General features: G+C 34.1%; 1 protein-coding gene across 1 annotated transcript in view; it reads left to right on the plus strand.

Moving 5' to 3' along the window:
* The first annotated feature begins 9,539 nt into the window (after nucleotides 1-9,539).
* LOC138712593 (solute carrier family 25 member 35-like) overlaps nucleotides 9,540-17,845 on the plus strand; it is a 34,083-nt gene continuing 25,777 nt past the window's right edge. The window contains exon 1 of the mRNA XM_069844541.1: nucleotides 9,540-9,980. Coding sequence (XP_069700642.1) covers nucleotides 9,606-9,980 — 375 coding nt within the window. The 5' untranslated portion in view covers nucleotides 9,540-9,605. The remainder of the gene's footprint in view (nucleotides 9,981-17,845) is intronic.

Here is a 17,845-nt window from a genome sequence, read left to right on the forward strand (position 1 = left end):
AACAAATTTCACCATGGAAACGCCAGGCAGTTTTTCTTATGAAAATTAAAGCAGCTCACAGAAACGTTCCTCACATACAATTTCAAGATCTCGTGGTGTCTGAAATATCCACTTCCGACCACTGGTTCCTTATGTCAAAATGCTCAGTTTAGAGTCGTTTATCATTGTATAATTTTGACCCTAAAGTTTGGAGACACCCTGTATATAGTTTTATTGTATATATTTTAGTGGAACGCTATAACAATATCAAGCTAGTAATAGGCGTAGCATTTTCCTGCCGATCCGGAGTTGCGCTCGAGCGTGGGTTTGATTCCCGCTTGGGCTATTAACCCAGATTTTCCCACGGTCCTTTTTTAAGGACAGTTGCAGTGCCTTCGGATATTATGTCATTGTTGGTGTTAGGGACATTTTATAAGTTGTGCGATAATGTTGGTAGTATTTGTTAGCTTTAGAAAATATACGTTCCTTGTTTCAGTTTATTTCAACATTATTTAACCGATTTTTGAGACTAACTAATTTGCTACTGTATTTTTATCACAAAAATTTTTGGGCTTATCTGGGTTAACTGGGTGGGTTTTTCCCCGAGGTTTTCCCTAGCTGTAAAGCGAATGTCAGGTAATCTATGGCGAATCCCCAGCCTCATCTCGCCAAATACGATCCCGCTATCACCAATCCTATGTACGCTAAATAAACCAATAGTTGATACAGCGTCGTTAAATAGCCATCTAAAAGACATCAAGCTTCTGCTATGAATAATTCGTATCTAAATTACAGATTCAGACTTACCGGCGCGCCGATAACTGAACTACCAGAGCATCGGGTTTCCACGTTGGTAATTAGGTTCGAATCCTGGAGGACTAAGTGAAATTTGTAGTGGAAAAAAGACTGTTGGGGGTGTTTTCGCGGGATACTCCTGTTCCTAGCAAATTCCACTATTGTTCCATTATTATAGCACCTGGTGCTGTTTACCCTAGATCGCCTTGTACGACGGAACACCAAGGGCACCGCTATGGCGCCAAAAAGATGTACACTTGACACCTCATTCCTAAAGGAAACTTGGATGAAAGACACAAGTGCCTGCCAATACAATGGAAGAAAAGATAACATCATACTTACAGGAACGCCAATCTGATCGTCGTACACATTGCATAGCGATTAACAGAAATAATCAGCTATAGTCCGACCATCGGTTCTGTGCCCCCGTAAGATATGCGAACTGAACCTTAATTCCTTTTCAGCCTCGGCAATTAATTTCTCTCCCCGTATTACTATTTCTCTCTTTTCTATCCCTCTCTCTTTCTGTCCCCCACTACTCACAATTTTGAGCCTTCTTGCGGGACAGTTTATTTGCACTTGCAGTCCAGTGTTGTCAACTCAACATGAACACTGTAGCACGGGGTGGTGAAAGAAATAATAATAATAATAATAATAATAATAATAATAATAATGATTTATTTTAGCTGGCAGAGTTAAGGCCGTAAGGCCTTCTCTTCCACTCAACCAGCAAAAAGTGTATATACATATGCATGAACTTACAAAGAATCCAACAATTTGATTGAGATGAGAGTTACATGTATACAAAAGTTATTTACAAATTAAACAACAAAATACTATGAACTATTAATTAAACACTGAAATAACTGTGTAGCAGAATTAAACTAAAATACATAGAATGTTAATATATTTCAAATAATATTAGATAATAGAAAGAGATTATTACGAGACAATTAAAATACAGCACAATCAGGATGATGTCTAAAGAAAAAAGTAACAATGTAGTCAGTGATAGTTTAAATCAGTATGATTGGAGTGAAATGCTAATAAGGTTATCTTTTAAGCTGTTCTTAAAGGTGTTTATTGTCTTGCAGCCCCTAATACTTTGTGACAAGGAATTCCATTGACGCGAGGTGGATATTGTAAAAGATTATGAATAACAAGATGTTCTATGAAGAGGTATACTTAGCGTGCCACAGATAAGTGATCTGGTATTTACGTCGTGGTTAGAGTATAGATAAGAGAAACGAGACGAAAGGTAATTTGGTGTTGAAGTGTGCAGAATTCGAAAGAGTAAAGACAAAGAGTGTAAAGTTCTACGTTCTTTAAGTCGGAGCCACGAGAGACTTGCGAAGGACGGTGATATGTGATCATACCGTCGGATGTTGCACACGTATCTGACGCACATATTCTGAGCTCGCTGTAACTTGACTGACAATTCAGAACTTAGGTCACTTAACAAAACGTCACAATAATCAAAGTGCGGCGTTACTAGGGTTTGCACTAGGGTAAGTTTTAGTTGCTGGGGCAAGAAGTTTCTCAAGCGACTCAAACAGTGAATGGAGGAACAGATTTTTTTTATCGTTTCTTTAACTTGAAAATTCCAACTTAGATTATTATCAAAAAAGAAGCCAAGATTTTTTACGACAGATGAATAAGGGATTAGCGTGTTGTTAAGAGTAACAACTGAAAGATTACTGTTATTAAGGGAGTTAACTAAACGCTTATGTCCAATAATTATGGCTTGAGTCTTACTTGGATTAAGTGCGAGTCCGAAATTGGCCGCCCAAGTGGAGACAGTGGCTAGGTCACAATTTAACTTGTCAATCGATTCATTGATCGTATTGGGTCTGGAATGTATGTAAAGTTGTAGGTCGTCGGCATAGAGGTGATATCGGCAATACTGTAAGTTCTTTGATACGTCATTAATGTAGATAGAGAAAAGTAGTGGACCTAATACGGAGCCCTGCGGCACTCCCGCCTTTGTGCATCTCCATTGGGAGAATTGATTATCAAGTGAAATATTATTAAGCAAATAATAGCATTTTGTATAAGTCAATCAGCGTCATTTGACCTACTTTAATTAAATTATGCATAAGTAATAATTAACCTTACAGTATTATAAGCAATATTCAAGAGACATGATACTGTTTGACGGAAGTTTGGCAACATCCTTATTCGGCAAGGTTCGTGGCCTGCTGTTTGACGTAGTGGGAGAGAAACGGGTGGAATGGGGTGAGTAGAGGCGTTAACTTTTCCAAGAACGACGACAGCGCTGAAGGGGCATAGATCCGATGGTACGACAATACCCTATTACTATTATTTTCTACGTGTCAGGGACCTTGAAAGTGTAGGCTATACCGGTATTATTTTTACAATTTTTATTCCATGTTGAATCTTTCGTACAATACTTTTAACACTTGAATATAAATATAATTGATTAAATGGTGATCTTACTCGTGTTAATTGTGTAGGCATGTGCGGCTTACAGCTGTTTCGGGGCTTCTTCACACCATCCTCAGAGCCTACTAGATCTCGGCGTCATCTCGAACTTCGCTGCCTGTTGTGTGGGTGCGTTCGATTGTTGAAAAGTGTTGAAATGTGATGTCAAATAGTGTGTGTGTTCTGAAATTGATCTGTGTGTTGAGAATTTGATCAGGGTGTGTTTTAGTGTGTCTGTATATTTCATATTGTTCTAGTGTGTTGAGTTTTTGGTTTTTAGATTGTATGTGTAGGATTTCCATGTCTGTATTTATGTTATTGTATGTGTGGTTAGCATTATGTGTTCGGCATATACATCTACATATGCCGAACACATAACTAATGCTAACCACACATACAATAATAGCCATCGGCGTGGCTCAGTCGGTTAAGGCGCTTGCCTGCCGGTCTGAAGTTGCGTTCGGGCGCGGGTTCGATCACCGCTTGGGCTGATTACCTGGTTGGGGTTTTCCGAGGTTTTCCACAACCGTAATGTGAATGCAAGGTAATCTATGGCGAATCCTCGGCCTCATCTCGCCAAATATCATCTCATTATCACCAATCTCATCGACGCTAAATAACCTCGTAGTTGATACAGCGTCGTTAAATAACCAACTAAAATAAAAAAAATACAATAACATAAATATTTTAAAAAATATCACGTATCGTCTTATGACAAGCAAATTTCATATAATCAGTTACTTTTTGAATTTAATTATAAAACTTTAAAATCTCGACGATTAATAAATAGCCAAATTTTACTCTATAAGACTGTTAATGGTATATTGAATAACTGTGATTTTCTTAAATTGCTTCAGTTCAATGTAAAAAGAACAGAATTACGTCATAGGCAACCTTTTATTATTCCTATTCCTAGAACTGTTTTCTTCCAGAACTCTCCATTGTTTGTTATGTGTAATACTTACAATTCTCTGTCTTTAAACTGTGATTCTCAATTGGATTTCAGTTTAACAATTGAAAAATTTCATACAATATTAAAAAGCATTGTATTTCCTTAGATATTTAAATTATGAAGAAGTGTTTTATAATGTTTTTACTCAAGTTTTTAAAATAATTTTGCATCATTATATTGACATTTGGCACTATATTAACTGTAATATTATAATATTCTAGCATCTATTATACCTTATTTTATTTCAAAGAGTGCAGTTCGGTGTTCAAATAAGCCACCGAACTGCACTCCTTGAAATAAAATAAGGTATACCATAATGTATTTTCTTTCTTTTGTTTGTGTTGTTTGTTTTGTTGTTTTTTTTCTCTCTCTTATTATGTATTTTGTGTATACATCTGTGTAAGCCACCTGTAATTGGAAGCATGCTTCTGTTGGTGGTGGATTTAAAAAACAAAAATAAAAAATAAAAATAAAAACCAAAAACTCAACACACTAGAACAATATGAAATATACAGACACACTAAAACACACCCTGATCAAATTCTCAATACACAGATCAATTTCAGAACACACACACACTATTTGACACCACATTTCAACACTTTTCAACAATCGAACGCACCCACACAACAGGCAGCGAAGTTCGAGATGACGCCGAGATCTAGCAGGCTCTGAGGATGGTGTGAAGAAGCACCGAAAAAGCTGTAAGCCGCATATGCTTACACAATTAACACGAGTAAGATCACCATTTAATCAATTATTTAATTATTATTTACTGTTATCAGGATAAGATTATGCTAGGAATAATATCATTATACTGATGATGACGAGAATGATGAAATAATTATTACAATGACCATAATAGTAATTCTATGTTCAGGTTCTAATTGTTAGGCTTAACATTATCGTAACACAACGTGTTTCGTTTTTCGAAATCTTATAATCCTGCAGATAATATGGAGTAAACAAAGTTGACACTAAGCGGTAAATAATGTATTTACTTAATTAAATTAAGTGTCTTACGTATTATTTTCCATACGAAGGCGTCAAAGTCACAGTGATGTAAGTCATACTTTTTAAAATTTTGACATAAGTGTAGAAATGCAACCAACTGTACACATGACACACTGTTATAGGAAAACATGAAGTAAATCACAGCTTCATTACAACATTGACAGATTGCAGCGCAAGTTATGTAGGTAAACGACACAGATGTTTTGTTATAAGCGATAGTGGCCTAAATCAGACAAACGCCGTTAAGCCGTTAGTGTTTCCAGTAGGTTACATCTGTGTTGTCTTTGTGCCATTGTTTTCAAAGTGTTAATACAGTAAAAGTTGTGTTTATTTTTTTTTCATTTGAATTATGGATTCTGTGGAAAGAGAGCCTAATCCTCTGTAAGCTTGGGATGAGACTATTGCTTCTCGAGGATCACAAGAAATTGGTTCTTGAATTCGAAAACACGTACAAACACTAGCATTCACGTCAGAGCATGTTGTCATGTACAGTGACACCTGCACCGGTCAAAACAGGAATATCAAATTATTATTATTATTATTATTATTATTATTATTATTATTATTATTATTATTATTATTACTTACTTACTTACTTACTGGCTTTTAAGGAACCCGGAAGTTCATTGCCGCCCTCACATAAGCCCGCCATTGGTCCCTATCCTGAGCAAGATTAATCCAGTCTCTATCATCATATTCTACCTCCCTCAAATCCATTTTAATATTATTTTCCCATCTACGTCTCGGCCTCCCTAAAGGTCTTTTTCCCTCCGGCGTCCCAACTAATACTCTATATGCATTTCTGGATTTGCCCATACGTGCTACATGCCCTGCCCATCTCAAACGTCTGGATTTAATGTTCCTAATTATGTCAGGTGAAGAATACAATGCGTGCAGTTCTGTGTTGTGTAACTTTCTCCATTCTCCTGTAACTTCATCCCTCTTAGACCCAAATATTTTCCTAAGCACCTTATTCTCAAACACCCTTAACCTATGTTCCTCTCTCAAAGTGAGAGTCCAAGTTTCACAACCATACAGAACAACCGGTAATATAACTGTTTTATAAATTCTAACTTTCAGATTTTTTGACAGCAGACTGGATGATAAAAGCTTCTCAACCGAATAATAACACGCATTTCCCATATTTATTCTGTGTTTAATTTCCTCCTGAGTGTCATTTATATTTGTTACTGTTGCTCCAAGATATTTGAACTTCTCCACGTCTTCAAAAGATAAATTTCCAATTTTTATATTTCCATTTCGTACAATATTCTAGTCACGGGACATAATCATATACTTTGTCTTTTCGGAATTTACTTCCAAACCTATCTCTTTACTTGCTTCCAGTAAAATTCCCGTATTTTCCCTAATCGTTTGTGGATTTTCTCCTAACATATTCACGTTATCCGCATAGACAAGCAGCTGATGTAACCCGTTCAATTCCAAACCTTCTCTGTTATCCTGGACTTTCCTAATGGCATACTCTAGAGTCTAGAGCAAAGTTAAAAAGTAAAGGTGATAGTGCATCTCCTTGCTTTAGCCCATAGTGAATTGGAAACGCATCGGACAGAAACTGACCTATACGAACCTATTATTATTATTATTATTATTATTATTATTATTATTATTATTATTATTATTATTATTATTATTATTGAAGTTGATACAAACTGAGATTAGCACTATCGAAATCATCGATCACAAATTTATGTTCAGTGGGCATTCATTTTTGCTCAACGATTCCTATTTTGGGTCGATTGAAGTGTTTGCAAAACACAAAACCATTTATGTACCAGACGGACGGTACTGCTATAATGAAATGCAGAAGAAAGAAGTCGTTTCTACTAACGAAAATGACGCGACGAGATTTTAAATCGGTTGCCAGGCTAGAAAAATGTATCACAAGAAGAAAGAAAAATAAAATAAACTCACCAGACAACTGGCTGAAAATTCAGTGGATCAGGATTTCAGAAGACCAGTCTTATACCGTATTCTACAAAGAAACACTGAATGAAGAGTTCATATTTTCCGTGTTGAAATTGAAACCTGAGAGGACAGGTAGACCATCATCCATTGGGCGAGTGACTGAAGAAATCCTGTGTACACAACCGAGTAAAATAAAAAAAGGATGTGGTAGATCTACTTCCATACATACCACCAATCCATCATGTATTTTTTCAATCTCTTCAAACAGAAAATGGAGACAAAGAGATAGATGCGGGTCCATTGGAACTCGTAGAACTACAAGATCCCGAATAAGTCGCAAACATGCTTCTTACACCATGATTGTTTTAATATTCTGACACTTCTTTTATTTTCAAATCAATTTGTGACTTTTATCATTTTCTGATATTTCTTTTATCTTCAAGTCCATATGTGAATATTTAATATATGTCAATATGTAATTTTTTCAATCTCTTCAATCAGAAAAACTGAGATATAGAGTTAGATGTGGATCCATGAGTAGGCCTACTTGTAGAACAAGAAGATTCGTGAATAAGTCAATAAGGGTGCTATGCATAGACATTTCGCTAGCCCGCGCTACGAGCGTGCTAAACTAGCCCCGGCTATCGACTAATTACTTGTACAGGATTCATATCATATCATATTGCTAACACAGATTTATGAATACGAAAAACGTTAGTTCTCTGATCACCCACCGGAATATGGCCCTAAGTTTTTTTCACACTCATTATTTTAATATTTTCAAACTTCTTTTATTTTCAAGCCACTTTGGGAACATTAAAGGCTAAACTAGCCCCGGCTATCGACTGATTACTTGTACATGGTTCATATCATATCATATAGCTAACACTGATTTATGAATACGAAAAACGTTAGTTCTCTGATCACCCACCGGAATATGGCCCTAAGTTTTTTTCACGCTCATTATTTTAATATTTTCAAACTTCTTTTATTTTCAAGCCACTTTGGGAACATTAAAGGCTAAACTAGCCCCGGCTATCGACTGATTACTTGTACATGGTTCATATCATATCATATAGCTCTCACTGATTTATGAATACGAAAAACGTTAGTTCTCTGATCACCCACCGGAATATGGCCCTAAGTTTTTTTCACGCTCATTATTTTAATATTTTCAAACTTCTTTTATTTTCAAGCCACTTTGGGAACATTAAAGGCTAAACTAGCCCCGGCTATCGACTGATTACTTGTACATGGTTCATATCACATGATATTGCTAACACAGGTTTATGAATACGAAAAACGTTAGTTCGTTGATCATCCACCGGAAGCCCGGGCTAAGAATATCTATGAATATGGCCCTATAAGTCGAGGTGTACAATTTTTTAGTTTTATTATAATATTGTGGAAGCAAAAATATGTTTTATGCTCGACCATGCCGAAATGTACTAATTATACACCTGGTAGCAGACCTTTAATGCATGTCATTAAAGTACACCTACTCATTAAAGGTCAGGTCTTTCAGCCAATGACGACTTAGGTTACAACTGTTCAGCCAATGACAGGTCAGCTTTCTACCGTTATAAAACCGCAAGTATCGATTATTCTCGGATATGCAATCGAAAGAGAATTAGCGAAAAGTCACGGAGGCTGGAAATCCAATACTGTCGCAGAAGGTTATGTTCTGTTACTATAATAATTAGCGTTAATTGTAAATAATATTCAAATAAATTCAATTTGTCATCTCGTTTTTCAATGTCTAATTTAATTTCAATGTTATCTCTGTAGGTTCTTATGGCCTAGCAAGGTCAATGTGAACATATGTTCTTCGGAAAAAATCAATCTTTTGCGTCTGCGCACATCTCACAACATATGGGACATTGCTCAAAAATTAATAATATCAAGTTAGAAATATGGTCGAGCATAAAAAGTCGTATGAAACTCGCCTATAATGGTAATTAAGAAGCTCGTATGAAAATTATGAAACTCGCTTGCGCTCGTTTCATAAATATCCATACTCACTTCTCAATTACCTTCATTATAGGCTCGTTGCATAATGTACCATTATTTCGCCTTCAAGTCACCACATATATTTTCTGTTGAACTAAACAGTGGTGTGAGCCATTTGTAGCTTCTCAAAATCATACTTAATTGGAAGAATTACATCTCTTTTCAGTTCCCTTAACTTGGGACAGGCCTCCAGGTTATATTCAATGCGTTTCTGTAGGGAAATTGATGCTTCAGAATCCATTACAGCATTTCTAATAAACCTGTCTGTCTCTCAAACTGATTAAAATGTGACTTACACTACTGTGACTTTAACCCCCCCCCCCAATTATGTGACAGTACTGATTACGACACAGTATTACATAACATCAAGTTGACTGAGCAAAATGAATTGCAAGATAACACTCGAAAGAGAGATAAAAAAATCATTATGCACGTGTTATGCTGGTGGCTATGAAGTGAAGTCTGCCTCGCGCGAGAGACATAAGCGATGGAATTCGCGCTGGGGGGAGTGGCTGCCGTGGGAGCGGGATTCTTCACGAACCCTTTGGATGTCATCAAGACTCGCCTGCAACTGCAGGGCGAACTGCAGGCCCGGGGCCATTACGCCGTGCACTACAGGGGGTTCTTCCACGCGTTCTATGCCGTGGCAAAGGCGGACGGGGTTCTGGCCTTGCAGAAAGGTCTGGTTCCTGCACTGTGGTACCAGCTCTTCCTCAACGGCGTGAGGCTGGGGGGTTACGACTGGGCGGACAGAAGAGGCTGGACCAAGAATAGAGCAGGAGAGGTTTCCACACCGAAGTGCATCGCAGTGGCTGCTTTGGCAGGCTGTGCAGGCTCATATATCGGAAGTCCTTTTTATTTGGTAAGGCACTTTCTCGTCTTCTCTAACTTTATGAATATTTTAGTTAATTATGCAAGTACAGGGACATCATTTTATTTTTACTTGCATTTTTATTGTACCTGCATTTCTGAATGTACTTCACTCCCACCCCTTCACTAATGTCCTTGCTCCCGTCAGACACACAAACTTACAGCCGCTGTTGCATTCGAAGTAGTGAAGTAAACACTGCAGTGTATAGTGTGTTTCATAAATATGATTGCGTTTTCTATAGAAGAAAGAACCTATATTAATAATATCATACTAAAAACTTATATTCAAGAAACGATAAATTCAATTCCAGAGAATATGCTTCAAAATGTTTTTAATAATATGCGTACTAAATTGAAGCCTGCATTGTAATGAACGGCAACCATTTTCAGCAACTTGTTTAAAAATTCAGATTAGCTTTTTTTGAATTGAGGTGGCTTGAAGCAAAGGAATGCTAGTGACATTTGTAATAACATGAGTTAAGTGTATCCAGTGTAAGCAAAAGTATCTAAAATTTTAGTGGCAAAGGGATATTTTAATCGCATCACACATTAAAATTTAAATAAAAAATTTCACCGATTTTACGAAAGCTTAAATATTTAAACCCCATTTTCTCAAAAGTATCTTAAGTGCACTTACAGCCCTTTACTTATGACCCCCTCAATTTAAATGCACTCTCTATATTGTATGATAACATCAATAATTAATATTCTAAATAAAGTAGACATTACATAACGAACATAGCCGCCTGAAAAGTTGAGTTTTTTTTTTTTTTTAAATGTTACTACTCTACTGTATTTTGATAAATTCCGTAAAAGTTATGATCAAACTGAAAATCGTAATATCGTATTTCCCTACAACATAAATGGATAAACTACTTTTCTCTCCTCCTATACCTAGTAAAATGATTTGTTTACATGTTGCACTAGTAACATCAAACTCCTGTAATGGAAGGGGGCAACAGTGTTTCCGAGTATAGCCAGGTGAATGTTAAAAATGTTGGTAAAAATAAAGTGATGTCCCTGTACATCTATATTAAGTATCCGTGCGCTCCGTTGCACCCGTTACAAATAAATATAAAATAATTACATAATTAAAATAGGATATTTTATCCAGGGAACATTCGTGTTTGACAGAAGCATAAATCGTTTAATATGTTACTTAATTTAAATTGCATCCAAATAATTAAAATGCGATCATTTTGGTCCAGAGACACTCATTTGGTGCAATGACAATTCCTTTAACATGTTTCTTAATTTTTATTACATGCAACCATAGTTTATGAAGATTGACATCATTTAGATTTAATGTGTATATTTTATTTTACTTGTTATAGGTTTCCATTGAATTATGGTAATAACTTAATTTTAACCCTTGTTTTCTACGTATTCAGTAAATGGCGCTTGGCCCACTATGGTTCTGAACCCTTCAAATAACTTAAATTATATTATATAATATTACATATTATATTATATGATATTATATCAGAAGTTACTGTAATAACATTATAGCATTATGTCCATCTAGAGAAACTACACTTTCCAATAGTGAAATAATAATGAATTATACAAATCGGTTAATTTAGCTTCCGATATTACTTCATACAAACACAGAAACATTCCCTGTAGGCTATATTTCATAGCTTTCGATTGTTGCTGTCCAAGGCCCCTTATAGACGAAGTCATTTGTTTTTTAATTCATTACACGGCCTTACATGGCAGTTATTTTAATTTTAAAACTCATTTAGCTCATTAAATATCAGTCCTATCAAAATTTTTCAAGGAATAAAACTTATCGAAAATTTATTTTTAAAGAAACTTTCGTTATGTAACATTTTTCACAAAAATCAATAATAAGCGAGATATTTCGATTTATTTAATTCAGGCCCCCTTATAACCCCCCTTTTAAATAATATATTTTGAATGCCATGTAGCCTAAAATTTAAGTTGCAATTAACTTAATTTATATTCCAATTTTCATCGAAATCCGTTCAGCCATTATCGCGTGAAAAGGTAACAAACATACAGACAGATAGACAGATATACAAACAAAAATTTCAAAAAAGCGATTTTCGGTTTCAGGGTGGTTAATTATATATGTTAGGACCAATTATTTTTGGAAAATCGAAAATTACCAGAAAAATTTCGGCTACAGATTTATTATTAGTATAGATTACATGCAACCATAGTTTAATGAAGCTTGACGTCATTTAATTTTAATGTGTATACTTTATATTACTTGCTATATGTTTCCATTGAATTACGGTAATAACTTAATTTTAACCATTGTTTTCTACGTCTTCAGTAAATTGGCGCTTGGCCCACTATGGTTCTGAACCCTTCAAATAACTTAAGTAGTGATACAACATATATAGTGATATGTAATTATATTTCTTTCTTTCTTTCGAAAATGTAAGAATTCACGATCTCCTATGTATCATTGCTATGGAATGAATAAATGTGTTTTTTTCTTCCTACTCAAAAATTTTATATTTTGCACATAGGAGTTATTGTAGGAACAACAACGCTATAATCTGAGGCGGCAGTGAAAATGTATTGTATTGTTTTAAAAGTCTTGTATATCCTTAAATATCAGTCGTATCAAAATTTTGCATAGAATAAAACTTATCGGAAATCATTTTTAAAGAAACGTTTGTTATGTAACATTTTTTACAAAAAGCAATAATAAGCGAGGTATTTCGATTTAATTAATTCAGGCCCTTTTAAATAAAGTATTGTGAATGCCACATAGACTAAATTCTAAGTTACAACGAACTTAATTTATATTCCAATTTTCATATAAATCGGTTCAGCCATTATCGCGTGAAAAGGTAACAAACATCCAGACAGACAGACATACAAACAAAAATAAAAAAAGAAGCGATTTTCGGTTTCAGGGTGGTTAATTATATGTTAGGACCAATTATTTTTGGAAATCGAAAATTACCAGAAAAATTTCGGCTACAGATTTATTATTAGTATAGATTATATTACATAATTCTGATTGTTGTCTTATACAGTGTAAATGTCCGATTATTATTAAAGATTCCTCTGAAGTTACGTATTTAGGCATAATTTTCTATAATCATTTAAAATGGAACCAACACATTAATTAACTTTGTAATAAATTACGTAAAAAAGTATATTATTTTGTTTTATTGAGGAATTACTTGTCAATAAGTTTATTACGTACAATATATTTAACTTTATTTTAATCGGTAATTATGTATGGAATTATAGGACGGGGTAGTTTATTTAAAACCAATTTTAATCCACTTTATTTATTACAGAAGAAAATAATTAAAATATGTCTTCATAAACTTATTGATTTTCCATCTCAAAATTTGTTTATAGACTTTTATGTACTTAACGTAAGACAAATTTATTATATTGTATTAATAAAATTCATACATAAAAATCGAAATAATTTTGAATTGTATTCTCATAGTTATGAAACAAAAGGTATGAATTCTTTAAGATTGTTTGAACAAAAATGCAATACTGTTACAGTATTTAATCATAGTAGTAATTTAGGCCCAAGAATATATAACAAATGTATATTTAAATATCCTAATCTTGTCAATTCTAATAGTTCTAGTATTACATTTAAAAAGTTATGTATGGATTTTATAAAAATTGAAAAATTGTAAATTTAAATTTATATACTATAATTGCATAGTAGACATAAGACAAATTGTATTGTATAATTATTAATCCGCCCCTGAGCACGAGTTCTACTCTTTCAGGGGCGAGCTAAAGTTTTTCTGTATATATTATATTTTATGTTACAATTATTAGCAAAATGATAAATAAATAAATACATAAATAAATAAATACATAAATAAATAAATAAATAAATAAATAAATAAATAAATAAATATACAGGGTTAGTTAAAAGTCCCGCACCACCTAAATAACTTTTGAAGTATACGGTTCAGTGACATGAAACTTGGTATGTGAGCATAACCATATGCTAAGAACTCAATGGTATTACCGAGTTTTTTATACTTCCGGTTTAACCGGAAGTAACTCCAACTCTCTTATTTTAAATGGAACACCCAATATAATTTTTTATTTTTGAATAAAGCTCATTAAGAATTTTTTAAAAAGTACCCACACTGGATACTTCTGTACAAATTCAGTTTGAATTGGACACAAAATAAAATATAATTTGTCTTTGGTGTTCACTGTAACATTTATTATAAAAATATAAAAAATTTTCTTAAAATTAAAACTTTAAAAGTGTTAAAATATTTAAAAGATAAAAGGTACCATAATGTACCTTAATAACAGACGGTACCGTTTCGAAACCGGTGGTCCACACCTGTGGAGTAACGGTCAGCGCGTCTGGCCGCGAAACCAGGTGGCCCGGGTTCGATTCCCGGTCGGGGCAAGTTACCTGGTTGAGGTTTTTCCGGGGTTTTCCCTCAACCCAATATGAGCAAATGCTGGGTAACTTTCGGTGCTGGACCCCGGACTCATTTCACCGGCATTATCACCTTCATCTCATTCAGACGCTAAATAACCAAAGATGTTGATAAAGCGTCGTAAAATAACCTAATAAAAAAAACGAAACCGGTGTAGTGTCATCATCTATGTCTGTTGAAAAGGTATATTACCTTTTTTAATATTTAAAGTCTTTAAGTTTTAATTTTAAGAAAGTTTTATGTTTTTAAAATAAAGTAAAAGCATTTTCCTACAGAAATTTTCTTCTTGTATACGCTCACAAACCTTGTTCGCTTCACGTCACAAGAAACAAATCATAGAATTATACAGAATCGGACCTTTGATAAAACATCGCCACTGCTTAGCTGAAAAGGTTGTTAATATGGCACGTTTGTAAATGTTCATAAATTAACTAAGAGTGTATACTTTCAAACGTATTGTAACCCAATTCTGTAAGGTCATTCACAGTTTTGTAAAACATAAACGGAAATTATTTTATGAATAGCTCTTATTATGTATCAGGAATCGTTCATACAATATATAATCACTATTTTCCTCAGCCTAAAACGTTTCTCTCTTAGTACATTGATCTCGAACCGTATATTGTATTCTTAATGTATTATTTTCTCTCGTTTTATCAATCTACTGCATTTCTTTTTCCATAATAGGTTTCAATTTGTAACCTGATTAATGATTGGTCTGTATTCTACTGGTTCCGTGGCGCGACAACCCATAGAGGGTCAAAGCCGACAAGACGAATGTCATCACGTTCACATGTGTCAGAAGACACACGATCATCCAATCAGTACGAGGGTAACGTGTGGTCAGCAAGATGATCCTCCCAGCTGGCGTATGAAACCAGATCACGCTCCTCAACAAAGCTTCTCAGATTTTCCGTACGATGGGTGGGCACCGGTCCCAAACATTGTCCGTAATTTCATTAAAAAATGTCTTCCCCTACGAGAAATCGAACCAGCGCACGTTCCATATTGCTAGTCCAAGGCATGACCACATACCTACGAAATGAGACATGTATTATTTTATCCAACCTTGAAATTTTCAGCGTTTAGATACAAATTTTCTGTAGCAAATAATTCTTTTTTTTTTTTTTTGTTTTATTTGTGTTCATGTTTTAGTGTAATAAATTTCAAGGGGAACGCAACACATATATCGAATGTTAGTTGAGTGTTGGATAACTGAGATTAGCTTATTTTAAATCTAATCGTTCAACGTTAATTTCTCGAATTATTTGCAATTTAAGATTTCCCGCGTGACGTCATAAGCCAGGCGCTATCTTGCAATCTGCTTGAGTTACGCTATTTAACATGCCAGTTAAATGGCTTCACGTGTTTCCCTGTTTATAACCATTGTTAACAACTTACAACAATGACAATAAATCAGCTTTATTAATAAAATCACTAGTGTAAACTTTACATAAAAAAATGTTTTGTTGTAATATAGTAATATGAAGTGTATTTTCGTAATGATGGCTAATTTTTCTCTAATCTAAACCAATACTAATAAAATTATGTATCGACGAAACTTTTAACAATAATAATAAAAGTTATGAACCGAGTGAAAATTCCGAAAGCGATAGTGACTTTGAAGACAATGATATTGAAGACGTAAAGAACAAAACTTGTATTGAAATAATGTGGTTTCTCAAATTTCAAATTTCAAAATTTATTTACAATTTACATTTGAATTTACATTTGGATAGATACCCGAAATGAGCATATGCTCGTCCTCGGGTACACTCCAGTAGTCTACATAAATTTTACAGGGTTCAAATAATAATGCTGATGATATAATATAATAGTAATAATAATAATAATAATAATAATAATAATAATAATAATAATAATAATAGAATAATCGTGACAGAAATGATACAAAGATTGTAATACAAAATAATTCATTAATAATAATAATAATAAGAAGAAGAATAATAGTGATAAAACAAAAATATTTACAATAACAAAATAAATACCAAGACGGATAAAATAAAATATAAAACCACTAGCGAGAGTTAACACAACTTAAACAAGCATATAATAATCGGAAAAAATGCCAAACTCGAAAATCAACAGAAAAGTTCGTTGTATCGCAGACGACAGCAACCGCCGTATTGACATTGTGCTGTGCATTAATGGTAGTAGTGGGGAGCTGAATGTCCACGTAACTGCCGTTCTCTTCGAATCTCCTCGTACAATCATGGGAAGTTAATGCTGTAAATACAAAATGTCTACGAGTCAAACTGTTCACTATTACCAGGATAAATACAAATAATACTGAAATATATTAATCGAGTTTCAGTTTCAGTTATCTTATGGAGTTGTTTAGATAAACTATTTTTAAATTTTACGTAAAGATTAAGTTTTGGCCGTACAGAATTTATTCCGGCGAACAAATTAATGACATCTACCGAAGTTTCAGAGACTTTCTTAGTCTTTTCTTTTCTTCTATCGCCGGCAGTCAAACATTTACAGAGGTAATCTGTTTATAATCATCAGGGAACGGATTTATATGGACTAAAAATATATGAAATATGTAAATATATATGTAGTTATTTTTACCAAAATATGGAATTAAATATGGATTTTTACCAAAATATGGAATTAAATATGGACTTAAAATTATAAAAAAATGACAATGTACGTTAAATATTGGTACATTTTAATCAAACTAAACAAAAAATATAATGGACGTACCTTATCTTCCAATGTAGTTTCAACAAAACACAATTTTTATTGTCTGTTACCATAACAATAGGTTACAAACATTTCTTTCAAGTGCTGAAAAGTGAATCTTCTTCTATTGTCTCTGAGGATAGATTTATACTGACTAAAAGAGCGTTCGACGTCACAAGAAGTAACTGGTACATAATTCAATTTCACAATGTCTGCTGGGGATAAGTCCAAGTTAATCTTCACTGTTGATTCACCACTCATCACAGCAACAACCTTTTGTAGTTCTTCATATCCAGGGTTTTTTGAAAGTACAGTGTCCACCTTAGCTCTTACTGCATCTGCAACTTTACCTCTACCACGATTCAGTTGTTCCACAGTACTATTTATAATTTCAAAACTTTCAGATAGTGAAAGGTGCCTATTTTGGAGACTTTTGAGCGTTTTTATGATGCATGAAAATGTATGCTGAATGTGAGCTAAGTCATTCTTCACACTTATGTCACAGGTAACTGTTTTCGCAGTATCAATTGAGACTGCATCTTCAGAGTCCAATGCAAGGAGAACATTGTTAATAGAGTCTATATGTTCGGCATAATATTCAACTGCTTCTAGCCATGTACCCCATCTAGTTAAAATTGGCTTTGGTGGCAATGGAATTTCAGGGTACATTTCTTTCAACACGTTAACTCTACTGGGAGCTTTGAGAAATACTTTTTTCACTGAT

Source organism: Periplaneta americana, chromosome 13, assembly GCF_040183065.1.
Source record: "Periplaneta americana isolate PAMFEO1 chromosome 13, P.americana_PAMFEO1_priV1, whole genome shotgun sequence".
Classification (NCBI taxonomy): Eukaryota; Metazoa; Arthropoda; class Insecta; order Blattodea; family Blattidae; genus Periplaneta; species Periplaneta americana.